Source organism: Drosophila navojoa, chromosome 2 (assembly GCF_054131105.1).
Source record: "Drosophila navojoa isolate 15081-1374.11 chromosome 2, UAZ_NAV_1.0, whole genome shotgun sequence".
NCBI lineage: Eukaryota > Metazoa > Arthropoda > Insecta > Diptera > Drosophilidae > Drosophila > Drosophila navojoa.
Window position 1 is genome coordinate 31,184,911 of NC_142890.1, and position 23,232 is coordinate 31,208,142.

The 23,232-nt window shown below is 40.2% G+C and overlaps 1 protein-coding gene and 1 long non-coding RNA gene across 3 annotated transcripts in view; both read left to right on the forward strand.

The window, feature by feature from the left end:
- The window catches only part of LOC149092468 (uncharacterized), a 124,795-nt gene that overhangs the window by 67,490 nt on the left and 34,073 nt on the right, over positions 1–23,232 (forward strand). The window lies entirely within an intron of this gene.
- sr (zinc finger domain-containing protein striped) overlaps positions 5,326–23,232 on the forward strand; it is a 50,236-nt gene continuing 32,329 nt past the window's right edge. For both annotated transcript variants that reach the window (XM_030387972.2, XM_089265579.1), the window contains exons 1-2: positions 5,326–6,069; positions 6,144–6,275. In XM_030387972.2, coding sequence (XP_030243832.2) covers positions 5,466–6,069; positions 6,144–6,275 — 736 coding nt within the window. In that variant the 5' untranslated portion in view covers positions 5,326–5,465. The remainder of the gene's footprint in view (positions 6,070–6,143; positions 6,276–23,232) is intronic.

Sequence of the window (23,232 nt, forward strand, 5' to 3'; positions counted from 1 at the left end):
CGCATACTCTATTTAGTATCCGGTTAATATATCTGTTAAGCCAATAGCAGGGCTAAATATTTTGCAATTACACCTGCCGCATTTTACAAGTAGTTATAAAATGGAGCTCGTTAAATATAATCGTATGACGGTGTAACAAATTAATTAGCTCCGCAAAACTTCGCTTGCGTGTTTGTGTGCGAGTGCGTGTGTGTGGGCAGGGTATGTATGTATGTAAAGCCCCCGCAATTGGAGCAGCCAGAGATTGGCCAAATGCCAAATGTCGAGCGTGGCTCATAGCACATGTGGTGCGTGGAGTAAAGGTCAAAATTGCAATAGCACGAGAAGCACGAAGGGCACGAGCAGAAGTGGCTAATTAAAGCATATATTTTCGCTTCGGCTGACAATTATGTCGAGAATTCGCTAGACTCTGCTTGCAGCCAGCTGCAGCGAACCATTCAGAGTAAGAGTAGAAACGAATATGTGTTTATAAAAACGCATGTGTGCGTGTGTGTGTGTAAAAGTTTCGACAAATATCAAAGTTGAGGCACTCGGCCAAAGCACGCTCCCTGCTCAATGAAGCTGCTGCGTGAAGTTGAAAGTTGAAACAACTTTTCCGTGTGACGTCACGCGAGCTTTTGTTCATTGATGGCTGCAATTCATTCATCCCAGACACTTGTTCGATTCATGGCAATATTTGCCGCCATTTTGGGGCAACACTAGTTGCGCAGCTGCCGCCTCCTGCTCAGGCCCCAGCCCCAGACCCAGCTCCAGCGCTAGCTCTGGGTTCGACTCGCTCTCCCAGCCAGCTCAAGCAGTGGCTGTCATAGCAACACATACTCACACACTCACACACACACACACACACAGTAGCAGGACCAGCCCACACACGTGCCAGGCAAGCAGCAACTGCAAAGGGCAAAGTGCTATCCACATATACAGCATTGCGTGTGTGTGTGTGTGTGTGTGTGTATGTATGTATGTATGTATGTATGTGTGTGTGTGTGTGTGTGTGTGTGTATCCAACTGAAAGGCCTGCAAGTTCTATCGCAGCTTCTCGCTGGCTCAAAAGCCAAGCAGAATGCGTGCAAGCCTTTGTTTTGTTATGCCTACAAATACATTAAATTAATTCGGCTTATAACAATAAATACAAATGTCGACTTGAATCAACTTGAAGAGAGAAGACTAATCTAGCTATAAGAATCTGCTCTGGTTCGAAATGTAGCTAGAGTTAGGTTATCTCTCTATATTGACAAGAGTAATTTTGCAAGTTTACAGAAACATTTCATTATTATGTATTTATATAATTATTACTAAATTGCTAATTAAAAATCCATAGCATGTAGATTATCAAATGCATGATGTTACAGGGTACCAACTAGTCCATCACACAACTAAATCCACCTCTCGTTTGCTGCGGGCCATCGGAAGGTTTCCATGTCTACGCTTTAGTTAGGAATGAACTCGAGTAGTAGACTGTGGCATAGACTAAGGCTAATGAAGTGGACCCATTGGGGCTTTAAGTAGATTTTAGCGCGGACTCTGATGGGTTGGCGGCAGCTCTGCGATAGTTCAGCTTGAGCTGCTCATAGACTGACAGAGCCTATAAATATCGCATGGTGTAGAACATTCCAGGGTATTCGTCGTACATTTATCTTTTCTGGAACATTGTTCTCTGGGAGTACGCTCTCAATTATCGTGAAAGTGTGGGCGTTTAATCGCATCTATTAGCAACATGGGCAGGCACAGTTTTGCTATGCCCGCCCACTCACCGTTGGCTTCAAGGAGTTCAACTGAAATTCCTTTGAAAAGGAAAACAAAATATTTGGCCACGCCCACAGTAACATTTAGCTAGTTAGTCAGTCAGTCAGTCAGTCCGTCAGTCCGTCAGTCCGTCAGTCAGTCTGTCAGTCGTGAATTAACATGTTCAAATTCCAGCATAATATTTATTTCTCCTGTTATCCCTAATGTTTGGACAATATTCCTCTCCTCCGGCCCTGCTTCACCTGCCTCCTCTTCCGATTGTTGTGATATGATATGTTATTGTTGCTGTTGCTGTTTTTGCTACTTGTCGTTGTTTTCGTTTTGGGCGCCTCATATCTCATTCTCGTTTCCATTCGCATTCTCGTCGCGTTTTGATTGATGCTCAACTTTGACCTTTAAATGTCAAATAGGATGTGGGTTCTTTTTGTTTTTGTTTCTTCTTCCACTCTCTTTTTTTTTTTTGCCTTTCTGGCATTGCCTGCAACTCTAATTGCTTGTTGCTGCTGCCGTTGCTATAGTTGTTGCTCTCTCTCTCTCCCACTCACTCTCTCTTACTCTCTCTATCTATCTGTTGCTCTAGTTGTGGGTGAGAGAGTTTGTTTTAGTTCACATTTTAGGCGCTTGCCTTTCGCGGAATTAGGGACTTAGCTAAAGGGCAGCTGCTAAATGTCAAAATATTCGACTAAATATGAAAGGTGGGCAGCTCTCATGCATAGCATTTGCTTGGCATTTGATGCAGGTGGAGCAAAACGATTATCAAACATGTTTCATTCTCTTCATTTCGAAATTCACAATTTTTTGGCTAGCTTATTTATATCTCATTTTTAATTACTCAAACTATTAATAAAATGCATAATGTGAGAGGACACCAACCTGTTGCTTATATACACACGTACAGCTAATTTGAAACATTAGTCATACGCCCCATGGGCTGATAAGACAAATGCCCCACAAATATGTCAAGCATTGGCATAATTGGAAACTATCAGTTAATGTTTCAAGTGGCTTGAAAAGTAAAAGCAATTGTCAATAGTTAAACAACAAACGACGTGATATGTATATATATTTTTTCGTAATATCTGTGTGCCCTAATCTATTGTAGTATTGCGTAGGTAAAGGAATCGAAATGCTGAAGGGGAGAAAGGGAGAGAGAGAGAGAGACAGAGCCTATCGCTAGCTCAATTAATTAGCTACGAGTCCAATGCGTTGACAATTTGTGTTGGGCCTCTTTATCTTCTGACACTCTCACATCTCACTCTCAGGTCCGCTCTCTATCCCACTCTCTCTCTCTCTCTCTCTCTCTCTCTCCTCCCACGCTCGCCCACACGGCTGCTGGCAAGACAGGAGCTGCCGCCGCGTCGCCTATTGCAACAACAAATAGGAAATGCCGGTTTTTCACTCACATCGCAAAGAGAGAGAGAGAGAGAGAGAGAGAGAGAGAGAGAGAGAGAGAGAGAGAGAGAGAGAAAGAGAGAAAAAGCGAACAGGAGAAGAGCTGCTCGGTTCGCCATTGAGTATTAAAGAAAATACAAAGCTTTATATGTGATAATATGACGAAACAAAAACAACAATTACACTGATACAAATTTTACTCATATTTTCGCTGCTGTAGTTGTTGTTGTTCTTGTTGCTGTTGTTTTTACTGCTCTCGTTGATGACGAGACGCAAACACTTTTCGGGCATTTCGTTTCGTTTGCCGATGTTGGCGCCGACGCAGCCGATTTGCCGCTTTTGCAGCTGTTGTTGTTGTTGCTGTTGCTGATACGACTTTTCACCGTTGTCGAGTTTTCCATTTTCATTTTCAATTTCCACTGCTCGCGCGCGTCAGTAGCGCATTGACGGCTCAGCAGCTCGTCTCGGCTGCTTTCCATTTCACTTTGCCACCCGCGACGCGCCGTCAACAAACAAGAAAATTCGAAAAAACGTTTTGCCTACGCAATAAAAAATTTCTAAGTTTTGCATATCGCATATAACAAACCATATATGTATATATTAAACAAATTTGTGTGCCGAAAATTTTGTGCGCTCACCTTAAAAAAAGAAAAGAAAAAAGAAAAAAAAATAATAATAGTGTAACTTCCGTCGGCACTTCCACAAATCGAAAGACAGTTTTTTATTCAAAATATTTATCATCGGTTAATGCATATACATATATTTGCAATTTACAAATTTTTGATGATCAATTTTATAGAATTTATGAAATGCTTAGGTAAACTTAGTGCAACTTGCGGCTCAATTGAAATTTTTTACCTCTATTATGTACAGCATGAATAGAGAAATTTATATTAGTGCAAGAACTCGAAAATATGTTGCAGGTCAGACTTCAGACTTTCAGGAGAAAGGTAACTATATAAATTTACGGCGTTCCCATAATATGTAGAATAAAGCAATCGGAAAAACCGAACAAAAGTATGCAAATATTATAACAAAAAATTTGTATTGAATAATCTTACATTCACATTCAGATATATTAAGAATTTTACAATATTTTCATAATAAATTGAAATGAATTGAGGGCATTTGGAATATTGGAGCAAGAATTATACTGTAATAAATTGAAAGAAATATTTAACTACATAATAAATATAAATACAATACATTAAATTTATATTAAACTTAATATATTGTATAATAAAATACTTAAACAATTTTAATTTAGCAACAAGTATTGAGAAAAAACAAAAAGAAAATATATCAGGATATAACCTATTTAAAGAAAGAACCTAACTGATTAAGGAACTCTGCCTTAAAATGCATTACATTCATAAATGATTTTCATTTTCAATGAGTTCAAGCCATAAAGAATATGTAAATATGAAATCAATAATCATTGAATAATTTAGCATTTTCCTTCAAATATATTCGAATATTATAAGTTCATGCTAATATAGAAAAGTAATAATATAATGATTATTACAATGGTATTAAGGGAAGTGGATCAGTACGAATTCTTGAAATTGTATTAGACAATAAGCCCAGATGAATTCCGAGAAAAACTTGTAATGCTATAATTGATACAAGATCCAAAAGATATACAATAGAACATGTATGACCCTGTAATGCATACGTGTACGGGTTGACCCAAAGTTGCTCGTAAACTGTCTTCTTCTTCTTGAACTGGAGTTGCCATCCTGTTCAGATTGTGCAACCAGGGTGCCACACCGCTCAACAAAGGTTGTTATGCTATACCGTCCATGGGTTACCGTCCATGGGTTATTGTGACGAATATTCTGGTCCGCAGACAAACTTAAATAGCATGTTCTCCCTTGGTCCCTTGAGCGTCTAGATAAATAATATAAATACATCATGCAAAGATAATATCTTCATTGAATCATTTTCTATTTCATTTTCGATTTCAGATCTCAGCAACGGCTAATCAATTATTTAAAGAAATGCCAATCTAACTAAAGACTGATTTGATGACAAAAAAAAAAATAAATAAATAAATCAATCAATCAAATTTAATTCAATCAAGTGAAAAACAAGTGTGAAAACTCTACAAAAAATCGCTCAGCTTGCAAAAAACAACAAAAATGCTTGAGCTAGTTTAGCTGTAATTAATAATTAAAGGTGAATGCTTAGTAAACAAATGGAGTCAGCTGTGCTTTTAGTGCATTTTATTTTTTGTTTTCCGTTCGGTTTTCGTTTCGTCCTCGAATCCCCCTCAGTTTCATTCATTTCGTTTCGCTCTTCGCTCGTTGCAAACGCGCGTGGTCTCGAAGATGTTGCTGACAATGAGGCGACAGAATGAAGTGATAAGCAGCCAGCAGCATTCAACGACGACAGCCCCAGCCACGCCCTCGCCGCCCACGGCTAGTCAGTCGGCCACCCCCGGCTTGAGCCTGGTGCCCACTAGTCCAGTCGCAGCACAGGACTCCCTGAACACGCCCACGACGCCCCTCATCCGCAATCCGCTTCAGTCCTTTGCTGCACCACCCGCACCGCCGCCCATTGCAGTGCCCGCCTCGGCGCCCGCCTTCGGCTACTACAACAGCACCACCAGCTCAGTTGCGGCCAGCTTGCCCGCGCCCAGTTACCTGCACCACGCGCCGACTCCTGCTGGCAAGGACTCTGCTGGCCACTCGGTGGAGCTTGACGAGTACGTGGATATTCTGCAAGTGCAACAGTTGCTGCTAGACTCGTCCGCGGCTGCAGCAGCGGCTGCCCACCCACTCCCCGACAACCACCACCACCACCACCACCAGCAGCAGCAGCAGCAATTGCACGAGCACCAGCAGCAGCAACTGAACCAGCAGCAACTCGCCAAGCCGCGACCGCGCATCAATTTGCAGAAGGCATCGGAATATGCCGCTCAATTAGCGCAGGGTAAGTGAAGCCACTCCATGGCCGGTGGTGCATAGGCACTGATGCCCCTCCCGCTCTTCTTCTTTCTTGCGCAGCTGAGACATCCTCGCCTGCCTCGCGTCGCGTTCTCCTCGACTATCCGAGCCCCTACTTATACGGCAATCACTATCACCACACGCCGCCAAGCGAGGACCTCGTGGCCCTTTGGTTTGGTAGCAATGGAACAGGTGAGTCCTCCTCCAAGCCCCAACCACTCCCAAAACACGCAGCTCAGATTGAGCGAGGGGAGATTAATCGAATCGTCCAGCAAAAACCTAATGTGTAAATAAATGTACTTAATGCGCGAAGAAGGAAAAGTTGCAAAAAATGTGTATACAATAAATATAAATTTGCTGTCGCTCTGGCAAGCCGTTCGTTCAAGCTATCAGTGCGAGCTATAAATTGCCAGAAAAAATTAATCTGTGAATGAGATGACAGCTAAGGTGTTTCCCTCTCACACTGGAGACTCAGTCCCCCATCCCCATTGTCCTCCTCCTCTTCTGTCTCTCTGTAATAGCTCAATAAATATACACTTTTGGCGCACTTTGATGCAACTCGCTCGCTTGGCCTAAGGCGCCACGCGTCTGCTTCTCATAGAGTCGACAACTCTTTTGAAACGTTGCCAAAAACTTGAAATTGAATTCGGCCAAATGATGCAGCGCCCTTTCGATTTGTTTTTCTTTCCCCGAAGCGCTGCTCAGGAAATAAAGAAGAGCATGTTAGTTTCCTGCAAATTTACTCTAACCGCATCTTCTTATAAACTCGCATGATCTTTGTTTGCAAAAGAAAATAACGAACGCGCATTATGAAGTCTGTTACGCCCGATTGCAACATTTTTACCCTGTTTTTTTTCTACCATGGCAATGGGCAACAGGTGTTGGCTTGCCTGCGGACGAGGCCCGCTCCCTGCCCCCGATATCCAATGCCAATTTCGAATGCATGCGACGTCGTCATCGTCCCACGTTCCATCGATTATTCGTCTGGCTTAGGTTCGCTTTGCCAAAATGTAGCCCCAGCGTCAAGACCACCCAAAGTGTGTCAATGTTTGGCACCGACTTTGCGCTCTTCTTATCGTGGATAGATCGTACCCACGGCTGTCCACAATATGACCTTCACATAGAACCGTGGAATTATTTACAACTAATTTGCTAATGCCTAATTTAAAGATTGGATATCACAATATATATTAGATCTCATTTCATTATGAAACTACTATGGGACTGTGGACGAGTAAAAGGACTTCGCGAGGATATTGTGGAAGTTGGGTTCTTTTTAGTGAATTTCAGATGAAAGTGGTTTGTGTTCAGTTTGATAGGAGAGTCTTGGATGACGTTGATGACGTAATTTATTTAGTTTAAAGTCTATCATGAGTCCTTATTTTTGGCCAAAGGAAAACCAATGAAGGATTATTAGTTAATATATCATATGAATAATTTTCATAGATGTAAAAAAATATCTCTTTCAATTAAAAATATAATTACACCCTGTCTCTATACTCGTATAAGTCTTAGAGCTAATAGAATTTGTTAAGAGGGCAAAATTTCTCCAAAATATCAGTATGCGTCAAAAAAAAAAAAATTCGTATCAAGATTGTGATTAAGCTGATGCTGCGTATGGTTAGAATTCTGATTGCGATTTAAATGAAGCCAAACCCCTTTTGAGAACGATCACGCAAACGACCAGCAGACCAAATGCAATTTCAACTGCTCGGATTCCCAAGATGCACACAAATTGTCTTAATTAATTAATATCGTAAATAAGCGACGGCGTTTAATTGCCGAAGCATAGCAAAAAATAACAAGAAGAAGAATAAATCATAATACAAATATCAAATAAAATCTCTCTCATGGCAAAGTTAATTAGCCAGGAAATGACCCCGGCTGACCGATCAGCAAGAGAAACAGCAACAGCAGCAGCAGCAATTGCAACTACAGTAGCCACACAGCTGAGTGACCCTAATCGACAGGAAGCTGACTCAATCTGAGACAACCGACAGAGAGGCCTCCGGACAGACGGACGGCGGCACTGAGAGACAGGCCATGGCCACAGTGTTTGCACATTCAGCTGCACTTCACTTGCAATCAATATTCATAAATCTCTCAGCCTCGCTCTCTCTCTCTCTCTCTCTCTCTCTCTCTCGCTCTCTGTTTGTACAAAGGTATACCAATTAATAACGTGACCCGTTTCGTATATGCTATGCACTCTATACATGTACATACATATATATGGACTGTGTGTATACATATAGTTATATGAAAATCAAGCTGGGTGATCGTTTCCAATGAAAATCACACACAAAGCCTTTCAGCGTTTGTCAACGACGTTGGCACCGCTGCAGCAGCAACAACAACAGAGACAGCAGCAACAGCGACTGGCAGCAACACGATGCTGCAGTCAAGAAAACTGCAAGAAAACGCGAGTGCCTCGGGCAGCTGTGAGCGACTACAAAATACTCTGTAAACACACGGCATAAATAAGTGGAGCTGCATGTTCAGGTTTCAAGTACACAAACTAATTAAAGGTTTTACTTGAATAATTAATTTATTAAAGGATATGCTGAATTAATTAATTAAAAACAACTCAAGTTAACATGAGTTACCGAATCGATGCCTCTGCTCTCGATTTATATCGAACAACCAAATACATCGATCGTGATTTCGAAGCATTCGTACTACCCTCGCTTAGCCCCCTTGACATACACAGTATAATTAAGGCGACAATGGAGACTGTGGCAACCTTTGCGCCTTGTGCAACGGAAATCGCTGACATGGACCACACCATGGGCACAGCTCCCAGCTTCGACGACTTCCAGCTCGCTCCCTCCCGGGCAGTGAGGCTTGCCTAATGTTTAATTAAGGTGATTGCAGTGCGGTCACCTGGACCTTGCTGTTGTTGTTGTTGTTGTTTTTGTTGCTTCTGCTGGTGGTGCTGATGATGTTGGTGGTGTTGGTGGCGTCGGTTTGCTGACAGCAGCTCACGAATGATCACCAAATTGGTTTGTAAGGATTTCTAAGCGTGCTTCGCCTCGCCATGTCAAACACTTTGGGCCAAAGGACACGCTGCCACGCCCCACTCAGCTGCCTCGCTGATTGCCGTCGCTTTAATGAAGATTAATTGCAATCAGTGCGCCAGTTGAGCGGCGATTAATTGCAGAGCGCGAACGCGACTTGCCAAATGGAAATGAGCTAAGGAAACTGCGCAGACTTCCTTTCAGCCTGCTTGATGATGTGTATTGGCCATGGCTTTGCCTTTGGCTGTGTCTGCGACTGCGACTGCGACGGCACTACGACTGTGCCTGTGATTGAGGCCTTAGCTGTGGTTCACAAGTTCACGATTTGCGGGCAACTTAATTGCCATTTGAATGGGCAAATGTGCCATTCAGTATCCAGTACTTTGTTGGTGGCACAATTCAGCTGATGAATTGCAGGCGCAGAGACAGAGACAGACGTAAGTAGAGATAGAGAGAGAGGCAGACTGAGTGAGCGGCACCACTGCCACAGGTCATCATAGCGAGAACCACCACAAAGCAGCAGCTGCACCACCGCCACCAACAGCTACTTTAATGAACCTGAAAAGCTTATCAATGCGATCAGCTATTCGAAGTGAATCGAACAAGATTAACATAATTTTAAATGGGACCGAAAAGTGAGCTATGAATGGATTTAATGGGCGAATTCAAATATATTGTATCTATGATATCAAATATAATTCGAAAGACGTTATGGACACACATAAATCGAACATAATTTCTGAAAAATGTTATCTAAATGAGATACACTGATGCCACAGATACAGATGCCACTGTAGCTAATTGTGAATGATTTTCAATTTTTTTTAAAGTGTCAAGTATTTAATAGAATATGTAGATCATGTTCAGCTGCAGCAGTGAATCTATTTCAGTTTTGCCATTAAGATTTCGAACAGCGAGTTGGCGTCGTGATTAGCTCGATCGAGAAGTAAAATTAAATGAGTTTTCTATTTCAATTGTATTTTTAAATACATCGAAATTTTAACCATACTAAATGTGCGGTTTTATTAGTGTGGTTGAGGCTAGTATTCAGTCGAGCACTCTCGACTAGAGATTTCTTACTTGTTCATATTTTATCAGTTATATTTAATTTGAATATTATTTCATTTTATTTAATTATTTTGTCAATTTTTTTTTCTTCGGGGTATACTGATTGGTTTTCTGTAAATATATGTAAAATGAGAGAGGAGTGCCATAGGTCATAAAGTATATACATTCTCGAGCTGCACAAAACATAGTAGCCATGTCACGTAGAGCACACCTACTCGTAATCCTTAAAACGATAGACTCGACTTGCGAACTCATCTTTCTCCGATAACTCATTTGACTTTCATATTATCGATATTTTCATATTATTGGTATTTTTCGAATGTCACAACAAATGGAAGCTTTCAATTTAATGTGAAGATTCATCGAATGAATATACGAATTTTTTCTCCAAACTTCTCAGTAAAACCTTTTCCAAATACTAAACTGGGACTTTGGGAGATGCAGATAAGTGAATTCCATAATAAGTCCATTTAGAAGAAAAGGATTTCCACAATTCCCATCCAACGGTATAACCAATAAATACAGCCTTTTGCATACAGTATATATGTACGTGTGTATGTATTGTACATTGCTAGTTTGTGTACGTTATAAATAGGTGAAACATTGCACTCTATGCACTCAGATAACCCTTAGTTTACATTGACAGACCTTGCATTCAGGTCTTCACAGACATAAGCACGGGATATTTAGTAGTTTCTTATGTGTGATATATCTTGTATTTTTGTATATTGTCACCTGTTTGCATAAGATTTAAATTGGCGCCAGCCTCGAAGCCAGACTCCGTCTGCGGTTCAGTCCAATCGAATTAAATCGAATGCTTGGATCAAAAACCGCAACACGTGGGCAGTTTTTTTTTTCTGTGTGGTTTAACTTAAGTTATAATTTGTGGCTCGCTTTAACAGCTTTTGAAGTGAATGCGTCGTCGGCATCATGCAGCTAAAAATAGAGGCACAGCTCAGGTGCCCAAAAGCTGCCATGAAGTAGAGCCGTAATACGAGTAGCCATCGAATCTACACGCATTCCTAAACATTCATACACATGTGCATAAATGTTCATGTATGTATTTCTCTGGGTGTCATATGTGGACACAATTGACCTATCTCTAGCGGAGAAACTCTCTCGCTTATATTATTATAATCTCCCTCTATTTTTTGAGCGACAGCTAAGAGAAGATTACATGACGAAATATATATGTATATGTATATATGTATATAGAGAATATAGCATATATAGCATATCTACGATAAATGAAGGATTAGGTAAATTATGTCGGTTGCCCAGGATATTGTGAACTGAAACAGCTTTTAGGTAATACATCTGGTTTTAAAGCATCCTATATGATATGATATAGTAAGATCTACAACTCTATATCTTACCTCTATATCGCATATAGTAAGCATAGTGCCCAACAGTTTATGCTGATAAATACGCTCACTTTTTTGTTGAATGGTTCGAGTTTGAATGGAAGACATCTATGAATGGTTGCAGCTCTTGCTTTTAGCTACTTGCGATTAAGATCAGCTCAGAGTTTTACCCACGCTTTGGCTATAACCTGTTGGCGCCGCTTTTGGTAGAAGTCGGCAGCAGCCCACGCATCACATAAACAAAATTTATATATAATATATTTATTAGGCAAAATAAACTTCGAAACAAATCTGAAACCACAAAACAATCATTAAAACCAAAAAGCGCATAAACTACATTTGAAATCTGTTGGATTCCCAACCGCAAATCTATTTACGCTGGCTGAGGTCGGAACATGGAAGCACAACTACATCGCATGTATCTGTATCTGAATCTGTGTCTGTGTCTGTGTCTGTGTCTGTATCAGTGTCTGTATCGGAGCTGATTTCATTCATGACTCGCAGCTCCATTCATAAGCTGCGCATTTCTAGTTTAAGGTAAGCCACCGAGCAACACCTACCACAAGTTCCAGCTGCCAACTGCAACTGCAACTGCATATTATTTATACACGTACATATATATGCGAGTCTGTGCATTTATTTTTTGGGGTCACATGTTGGCGTGTGTTGCAAATTAAATTTGCAAATTATAGGCTGTCCGCAGCGGGTTTCCGGTACAACAAGAGCCAGAAATAAAGAAAAACTAAAGCAGAAACGAATTCAGCTGCAAAGACATTGCTCTTTCCCTCATTCAGGATGCTTCAAATGTGTGGCAAGGCAAACAAACTAAAACTTAAGTCGAGCTCCGAGCTACACTTTATCACTCGCTTGGACAAGCTCAATGGATATTCATACAGAGCGAAGCTCATATACAGATATATACGCTATATATATACTGAACTATTTGAACTGTCATGCCACCAAACGGAGCTGCATTCTCAGTTGGACTCGTTGCCACAATCAACTCTCGTCTCGTCTGACATTTGAGTTTTGAGGCGAAATGTCAGTCAGCGCTCAAAAAGTTTGCTCGTTTCACTGTTTCAGTGCTTCACTGTAGAGCGCTCGACCGACTCAACATCGTGGCCTGCTGAGCTCTTTTGCCCCTAAGATGCTGTACAAAGTATGACAAATGTGGTATTTAGTAACTGCTGAGGGACGTGTCTTATACCCTAGAAAAGAGCTACGCTTGAGAAGATGAAATACCATTAGAAGATTCCCAATTACTCTCTTCCACATCGAAATCTGTAGGTAATGCGTATTAATATATCTATCGATCTAACATGAATGAATCTCCATTCATATGATCGACTAAGTATCGAATATGATTGGTAAACCCATAAACAAATTTAAAATGGAATTTCCTATATGGTTTAACTAAACCAAATCAAAAGAAATGTTTAGAAATCAAAATAGAGATGAATATGGACTATACAGGATAAATAAAAGTTCAATTCAATTTTCAATAACTTAAATATTTCAAATACTAATTGATAAATGAATTTTAGATATATAAATATTTACTTACCACAACATCTCCCTTGCACTTATCTGCTAGTTACAGAGCGAACGCCATTGCTCATGGGACCCTAGACCTTATCAAGAGTATATGAAAGAGGGGCAGTCAGCCAGTTCACTAGATTTCCAACTAAATTTGGTAGTCAAATAATTTACATCAACTTTATGCGGTTTATTGTTTTCCTTGTTGTTGTTGTTGTTGCGTGATTTGAAGTTTTTTGTTATTGTATTTTTGTATTTTTGAGTTCGAGTTAGTTTTGCGGGTGGGCGTAACGCGCGCGCTGCTTTCGACCCACTCAGTTGGCGTTTGCCTTTTTTGGTGCCGCTTTGGGGGAATCGCCGCCGAGGCAGTTGCTCAAATTTGATTGGTGGTCAATTCCGTTGGCCCGAGTTTCAAGTGCGTTTCTCTCGGCTGGCCACTTGACATATTTGAATGAAGCAGTCGCAGCGGCAGCCAATACGAAAATAGAAACAAATGAACAAGTGTGCGCGGTTAGGGAGTGCCCGACTGCTGGATGCCCAGCACCGTTCGCTGGCATTGCAATTTGCAACTAGAAATATGCGCACCGTATAGAATCTACGCGGAATCGGCACTTGAGGGTGGCCAGAGCTAATATGAATGCAAACCAATCAAATCTCACTTGAATTACGTCTCCTATACATGAGTATGTAGAGACGGTGTTAGGGAGGCGCTAAATTGACTCAGCTGGGCGGCACTTCCCATTAGAAATGTTCAGAGTATAGAAAAGAGAGAAAATTACACGCATATTTTCTAATGAGCCGCGCAGATCGCCATGGTTCGCAGCCACTCGTCTCATTCGGAACGGCCAAAAGATTTCCACCGCGGCCAACAGCAAGAAAATTCATTTCCATCTGTCTGTCTGTCTAAGATTTATGCTTGGATTCCCTTGAAGCATCTTGACAGAAAATCGCTATATGCATAGAGTCGCATGAAGGGAGGGGGCACTCGGCTGATTTTGGAGCAAGTGCCAATGGCGTTTGCCAAGTTTTTCTTTCTGCCTTAGATATCGTTAGCACAAAGTCAAAAAATGTGTTTACTTTTCTTCTCTTTTCCTTTGCTGTCAATTTTGAAAGATGCGACGATTTGTGACTAAGGCGCACAGAAAGCAGCCTAATTAGCGCGGCTAATGGGATAAGTGCTCACAAAACATACCAAGCCAAAAAAGCGAAAGAGCTTATCAGTTTCACTAAAATGTGTCTTTTACGCAAACTTTGCCGTTCAGCTCGAGCCTGAAACACACCTGAAAATATTGAACATTTGCTAATGTACGAGAAAACAATTTGTTATTGATTATTATTATTATTATTATTATTATTATTATTATTATTATTATTATTATTATTATTATTATTATTATTATTATTATTATTATTATTATTATTATTATTATTATTATTATTATTATTATTATTATTATTATTATTATTATTATTATTATTATTATTATTATTATTATTATTATTATTATTATTATTATTATTATTATTATTATTATTATTATTATTATTATTATTATTATTATTATTATTATTATTATTATTATATTAATAGTTATGTGAACTATTGTAGATATTTGTATGTATCTACATATGTGTAGGCCGATTTTACCTGTACCACGTTCAATTCTAACCTCAATTGAATGGAGTAGAAACCCAAAATATAAAGCAAGTTCATAATTACAATATAATCAATAATAATCAATAATATACACATTATAATCAATGTACATACATTGTAATCAACAATACCTGATCAAGTAAAAAGGCGCACGGACACATTCATATGCATTATGTTTTTGGGGCAGTGATGCTGTTTTGGCTAATTTTGGGCCAAATCTGGCTTATTATGTTTAATATCTGATATTAGTTCACTAGTTCTCCAATACTTCCATCTCTAGCATATACTGGTTAAATAAATTGGTTAGCCAAGTCAATTTAATAATGAATTAACTAAGAAATAGGATGAACATTGAAACCGATATTATTTAAATTTTATACCCGAATTGAGCCGAGATAACAGAAGATATTTTGATTACAGAGTTTCTACAAACTGCCTCAAATCGAACGAAACCAAAGAACATTTAAATTATGTGCGCGAAGAGAGTGTCAACTATTTAATGGCAGATTTATTATCAATGTAGACATTTAAATGAATGTATAGTCTTTAAATTTCTATTATAATCCTTTTGTTTTTCATTAATATGAAATGGTTTTTACAATATTTGTACGTGTATCTATCTATTAAAATATTTAAAAAAAAAATTCCAATATATTAGCTTATTTATTTTTTTAATTCAGCTGTTCTTTCTCGAAGAAAAACGGCAACACTGCTTGGGGTACTCCACTCCACAAACACATTCGCAAAAAGTGCAGTAAAATTATTAAACAGAAAAACAAAACTAAACGCGGCTTTCTCCACTTCACAGCAATTACAACAAACCTTACACATTTTTTAATCAATTTAGCAAAAAGTTTAACACTTGTTTATGACTTTTTCAATAATTCTTTTTCACACTCGACCAATTAAGACTGAACATATTGATAGTTTGACAAAAAGGCTTTGCAAGAGCTTGACAGATGGCTGATGACGTTGCCGGCCTTCAGGATATTTTATAGGTCTTCGATAATAAATTATGGTCACACCATATGTGACGATTTATTAACGATGCGAAGATATTCGATATACAAACTCATCAAACGGAATGCACGGTTATCCAAAACATTGTAGAAGATTAGGGTGACCATATTATCGGCGACAAGAGCTGCCAAATGAATTTTAGAAAACATCTCATGGGCCGCCAGCCAATATTTTAGCAGTTGTCCATTGTGAGCTATACGTATAGAAATCGAAGTATAGAAATATAAGTATAAATCAATTTTATTTAATTTAAAAATCAATTACGCACATTAGCAACAGCCAAAATAAAAGCTATACTTTTAGCTAGAATTGAATAATTCGATGTGGAAATTTGAAATGTATTGTGACCATATCTAAGCTACAAGACTTTGTTATTTAACGACTTGGCTGAGGCCCCTACATTCAGTGAAAAAGAAATTAAGAATAGCTCAAGGAAAAGTCGCTGCGACTACTGGCTCAATGCGTGAAGAAAAATCGCTGCTTCTATTGCCTAAATGAACTGTGCGCAATCAAAATGCATTTATTAAACATTCGTTAAGCAAACAATCGCATTCGGCTGTGCATTAACAAAAGCCGTTGCCACATCCACACACACACTCACATACAAACATATGCACGCAGCACATCCTCTAATCACACACACACATGCACATGGCCAACATCAACAATTGCAATCAGGCCACTAAATCGCAACGACTTCCAACTTGAAAACTCTTCCAGTCGTACGACGACGACAGCAGACAACTAAACTACACAAAGCTACTTTACTTTGGCAACTTTACTACGGCCCCCGCAAAGCTGATACAGGAAAGAAAAACACAAAAAAATAACAAATAAAAAAGAGCCGAAAAAGAGCAGTTGCGACAACTGTGAGGTTTTCTAAGCCGACACGCGTTGACTTTGGCTACACGATGCCAACCACGCCAAGCCCCGCGCCCTCCTGCTTCTTCTACTACTGCGCTTGTCGCTCGGCCGTAGAAGCTGCTGCGACTTCCTCGGACCTCTCGCTCGCACTTGGCGACACTGCATTTGAACAGTGGAACAAATTTGCAGCTGATTTATGTAAATCTCTGCTGTTTTCTTTACGTTTTCGGCTCCAATCAACGCGTCGTTGGATTTGTTGTTTCGTGCTGCTCCTGCAGCTCCTTGTGCGCTTTTCAGCTTCTACGCTGGCAGCGGGTGGGGTGCGCAGCACATTGTCCCGTTATTTGGCCCATAAGCCAGCGCCTTAAGCGCTACAAAACTGCAATTCATTCAGTGCTACGAAATTTTCGTTATGAATGAAGCTGCCCACGCGCAAGTTCCGAAAAAAAAAACTGACGCTGCAGTCGACGTTGGCTGTGACAGCAGCAGCAGCAGCAGCAGCGGATGTTGTTGCTGCGACATCAGTTGCTGCTGTTGTTGTTTTTGCTTTTTGCTGCTGCTGCTGCTGCTGCTGCTGCGCCCCATTCATTAAACGCTTTTCGTTCTGTACAAAGTGCAGGCGCAGGCGCAGCGCTTGCTGCAATTTTGACACTTTTCATGCCAAAAATCGACCAGAGACGCTGACGTCGACGTCAGCATCGATGTTAGCGTCGGGTCGTGACAAGCGAGAGGCACGCAGAAACAAGTTAATGCGAGCTGCTCGTGTGCGCGACACTAAATACCCTGTAATTCAAGCAACTTGCAGTAAAATACTATGATAAATATGTAATTATTTTACTGCAATATATTTAGTATAATATTTCATCAAACACCAAAACGGGCATTTAAGAATCGATACTTGTCAGATAGGAGAAGATATCTAAATTTATGGGATTTCTCTTCTCTCTTTTTCTGTGCTCTTCTTTGATGTCATTCCCTACTACTCAGCTCTTCTCTCCCTTCTCTTATTCACTTCTCTTCTTCATCTCGCACTCATCTGTTCCTTTCTGGGTATATACCCAGCCTGATTTCGTTTTCCATATGTACAGGGTATGTAGGAAAATAAAGTCAGTTATGGTTTTCTGCTGTTGGCCAATATTCAAATGCAATTTATGTCATCGTCGCGGCTTTTATATGCACATATGACGTCAGCCTGGCCATGGCTGTGGTTCAGTGGTGCAGTGGTTGAGTGGCTGACTGGCTGCGTGGCCGAGTGGTGCAGCCTTTGTAGCTGCAATCGTTATTCGCTATTTACCAGCTATAAACTTGTAATGCCGCCAGCTGTGTGCGAATTCGGCTGGAGCCAGCGCCTTGACAGCAACCTGAAAGCCAAGCCAAACGCCAAGAACAACACAACAGCCAAAGACATTGTCGGAATCAACTTAACAACAATCAATGTACGTGTAAAGCATTCCATAATTAAGTTGGCACTCAAATGTTTACGTGCAGCCAGATATGAGAGCACATTTCGCTTATAGCTCTGTGTGTGGGTCGTAAGAACTCTCCTCAAAGCTCAATTTAGTATTCATTTTAGACATGGGCAAAAACTGAGCAAGACTATTTGAATGAAACCAACTTATGAAATAGTTAGGAGCTTCGCGAGGGGGGGTAATCGGTGTGCCAGCCACAAAGCCTTGTCAGAGTCGACGATCTGCTGAAAGCTTAATCTTTGTTAACCTATTTTTTGCACTCGTGGATCAGAATTCCGTCTATTATTGTATTTGTGAAATCTTTATAGCGTATTCAAATAAGGAAAGAGAAACGTTAATCTTTTAAGGTAACTTGAATCAAAAATCTACCCCTTCATAAGCCTTAAAACGCAGTAATCGATAGTCGATATAGAGATACGTCTCCTGCCTTACATTTATATGCAGCACTATCAAGATTTAGCTTCAAAAATCCCTTATGAATTGTTGCTATACTTATCAAAAATATTTCCCCTTAAATATTGATAAAAATATGATGAAATTGTGGAGCTGTAGATTTTCGATCACACATGGTGAATAGTCCAAATACTTGATCACCCTTTACAGCCGGCTAACATGCTCCAAGATTCTCATGCTCTGAAATTCCCAAAGAGATCAGAAAGCAAACGGAAAGACATAATATTTAAGTTTTAATGCGTTCGATCGTACGATTTAACGAGCTGAAAAATATTAGAACTCTTTCAATGGCGAACAATGACAGCCGTTGACAATCTCTGAAATATGATATTGAGCCATGGAAAAATCGAGGGAAATAAACAAATGCTGCCTGGCTAGATTGCTGATTGCCTGCTGGTCTTTGTCCGCATATTGCCATTGGCCCGATGCAGCTTTCGACTGGCTAAACAAAAGCTGGGCGAGCGGGAGATAACCGAAAATTCATTCATAAAAAGATTTCGAAATGTTTTCGTTGAATGCATCAAACGATGTCGAAGCATTTGACAGTTAATTTGTTAGCATTCACTGAAAGTGTGGCTTTCCGGTTTTCCAGCATCTTCCTCCTCGACACCGAGCGGAGATGCTAATGCGGTTCCGGTGTGCGTGGCTAATGGAGACGAGCATCTTAGCCATGGCCATCAATTTGCATTTGCTGCCCACGTTCGCATCGCGTGTGCCCTTTTGGCACCTGGCTCCAGGTGATCTCTACTCTGCTCGACTCGACTCGACTCGACTCGACTCGATTCAGTCATTCACTCATTGATTCATTCATGATTTCATCATGCGGTGCGCAGCGTGGGCGAATTTACTATTTCATTCATGAAAATTCATCAGACCCGCGCGTGCCCTGCCCTGCCCTGCCCCGCCCTACCCCGCCCTGCAGCTGTAATCGTATACCCTCAGCCCGATCGTTGATTTTATTAGGTTAAGCTGCGGGCTACTCCAGTTCCGAATTACAAACAAAAGCGTCAGCTACAAGTAAGAGTGAGGAGACGATGCCAAGCGTTCGATCTTCTAGGTGGACAAATCAAATCAACTATAGATCCTCATCAAGCAGAAATATATGTAGTGCGGTGGCAGAAGAGAAGACAGTGAAAGCAAGAGCGGAGACGAGAGAAGAGACGATACCCAGGAATGTGCTTGCTTGCCATGTCCATGGGCAAGACCAGCTGCTTCCCATTGCAACTTTTTTCAGCTTCTGCTCTGTGCATCGCTTAATTTTAGCAACATTTAACCCAATTCTCTTCTTTTTCCTCTTTTTTTGGTTTACTAATGAAGTGTCAACAACAAATTGAATGTCTAACATTTGTTGCATGTCGCCAGCAGTAACAACAACAGCCACAGCAACAACAGCAGCAGCAACTGTTGCAGCGGCGACAACAACATTTGTGTCTGTGTCTTTGTTTAATGCTTTAAATAAATAAATTCAAATGCAAAATGCAAAAGTCAACAACGAAAGTTGGCCAAAACAAAACCAAATCAAAAGTAAATGTGCTCCATTCGGGGAGTGTGCGACTTGAGGATACCCTAAGCACGTCGTCGAGCTCTTATTACACATTTCATTAATAACGGGAATATGAAACCAAATCAATTTATAGATTTTTAGCGATGGTGTTTTAGGGGTGAATATATTACACAGCTAGTTTCCCTGATCAAGAATACATACCTACATAGGTATTGATTCAACCTAAACTACTTTACTTTTTATCACCTATTTATGTATGTACGTGCACGTCTCCATTCTATCAATGTTCGTAGAACAGTATAGTAAACTATATTCATGTATATAGTAAACAAGGTATTTTGATATTAATATATTGTATTTTAGAAGTTGCATATGTAGGGGAAATGTAGTGCAATTTGCTTAGAGCAATTGGCCTTGTTGTTTTTCAGATCAGGTATATCTTGGCTTATCCGAGGGATATATATTTAATTTTATAAAAATATGTGTTTACTGCCATAGTATATAAGTATATAGTATATGAGTATATATCTATTTCTTATCTGATTGATCTTATCGATACTACATATATAATAAATATGAACATCCAACAGTATTTGATTATGCCTGATCTAAATGCCACTACGATATGCTGCAGAGTGTATGATAATTAAATATATGACATTACGTAGACGACTTGTAGGCCCAGTCAACTGCCCCGCCAATGTCCCTGCCCCTAGACAGAGTTTCATTCATTGGCGGCAGCTCAGTTGTTGCTGCTTTTGTTTTTGTTGTTGTTGTTGTTGTTGTTGTTGTTATTGTTGCTGTTGTTGCTGTTGCAATCGTTGAACATCGCTTGCCAAGTGTGTCGCACAGCGCTGTTTTCAAAGCTGGCGGTCAATTTGCATACAACGGCCGCCGTTTTGTGAATGAAAACGTTTTTTATTTATTTTTTTTTTTTTTTTGGCCAAGCAGCAACAACAACAACAACAAGGGCAACAAATTAAAGCGGCAACTGCAATAAATTGTTAAATTTTATTATGCTGCCGCGTAGATATAGATACAGGGTGCTGTCGCTGTTGCTGCTGCTGCTGCGCTGCTTTGGTTGCTGCTTCGGCTGCTGCTTCGGCTAACAACTACCTACGCACTGACCGCAGCCCACACGCCAGGTATCTGTGAGATACGCAGCTCGGCAGCAACAGCTTGTTGCGGCTAATTCGATTTCTGCATTGCCAAACGCTTTGCCAGCTCCAAAGCTGCCGATTGCCTTCTGCCACGCCAACACTCCGCAGATACAAAGATACATTTGGAGCCAGCTCCGCTCCTCACTCCTCAGTTCTGCTACGGTCTGCTTGTTGTTTTCCATTGATGATTTCTGCTCTGGCTGCCGTCTCTCTGACATTTGCCTTATCTGTGTCAGCTGCCTGTTGCGTTGATTCATTCATTCATTTGACTTCTTATTCCTACCTCTGCCCCCTCCCCTAACTCGTCCCCTTCTTCTTAGCCATCCACTATTCACTATTCATATTAATTGCTTGACTCTGCCAAGCCGTGAATGTGATAATAAATTATTACAGCAAACGACGTTTACCAGGTGGGCGTCCATTACATAAAACACAAATAAAAAGAAAATTAAAAGAGGAAAAAATTAGATACTTCGATCTATACCCCGAGATCGCAGCTTGGCTGCTCGGCCGCCTTATGACCCGGTCAAGTACTCGTTTCTCTGATTGGTTGTCTGGGTCCAGCGCTTGTTATTCCATTTCCTGTCTCCATACCTCCCGTGAAAGCAACCGAACGACCTGCCCACTAGATTGTCTAACCCATAAATAGACAAAAGCCATTCATCATCATTGTATTGAGTCAGCGATTAGCATTGAATTCATAATTGCAGTTACCTATTTATGCTAAGCTGGCAAATTAGCTTTTACTAAAAACGTTATGCAAAATAATACCATAAGCAAAAACTATGAATGGAGCATACGACTGTTGGGAATAAATTTCTTCTATTTCATTTATCATAATAGTGAATATATCGGTCCGTTAGCCCAATTTTTTTTTATGTATACATTTGTTAATTAATCTTATAGTAAACTAACTTTTAGTGCTCACGTTGCACTGATAGAACTTAGATATACCACAAATGCTGCGCTGTCTTTAGGGAAAAGTCATAACGCAGATTATTAATACAGTAATAAAGCTAGTATTATATGATATTTATGGGCTCCGCAGCTCGAATCTAGATCACACGAGAGGCAGATATGAATCGTTAGCTCATTTATTGACCCGGTCGAGACTGAACACATTGTTGCCTATGGAATTATGAACATGTTTTGGCTTTTCAGAGGCGAGCGACATAGTTTATGGCCGACGAGTCTCAAATGCAAGGCGAAAACTGAAAGCCGAAAGCTGAAAAGCAAAAAGCGAAAAGATTCCACCCGAAAAACAACAACAAACAACAAAATGATGACAACCAGAATGAAAATTTATATGGGAAGCCATAAAGAAGGCGACGCATAAATAACGTGCAACCGCGCAGCCACTGGGGCATGCAACCTGCAGATCGTCGCACGCGCAACTAATTAAATTAAAGGCGATCGTCGCGTTTTCGTATACGTATTTTCTGGGTCCGTTATTTAATTAAGGTGGGCGTACCCGTTGTGTGTGCCAGTGTCCGTGTGTGAAATTTATGCGCAATAATTCAGAATATATTTCAAGTGCGAGCTGTTCCCACACTCAATGCGGCTAGAATAATCAAGTGATCGACTCTAAACTGAACGAAACATCGATATATCGATATGCATATATTTATCCTAGGAAATCTACCACTAAAAAACTTTTTTGAAAATAAAAAAATGTGAATTATGAAATTTCGATTTTGATATAGGCAACAAACAATGAGGAAGCTAATAAAATTCACAGATTTTTGTTAGAGATTAATTATTGACTCTTTTAGACTATATCTTTCCGATTTTGATTTGTTTGATTCTTGTTCTCAGGTGAGCTTAGCGAAATCACACCACATAAATAGGCACTTCTCCGAATTCTGTCATGAAATATCTTATTTTTTTCTTCTTAAAAGTGACTTTTTATTCCAGCACTAACTTAGTATGAACCACTTGCTTAGTGTCAAGTGCAGCCCACTTGAGTAACCGATTTGGCAAACGCGGTCGCGTGGCTGCTTCGACGAGCAACGCCTCCATTCCGAGTGAGCTACACTGAGA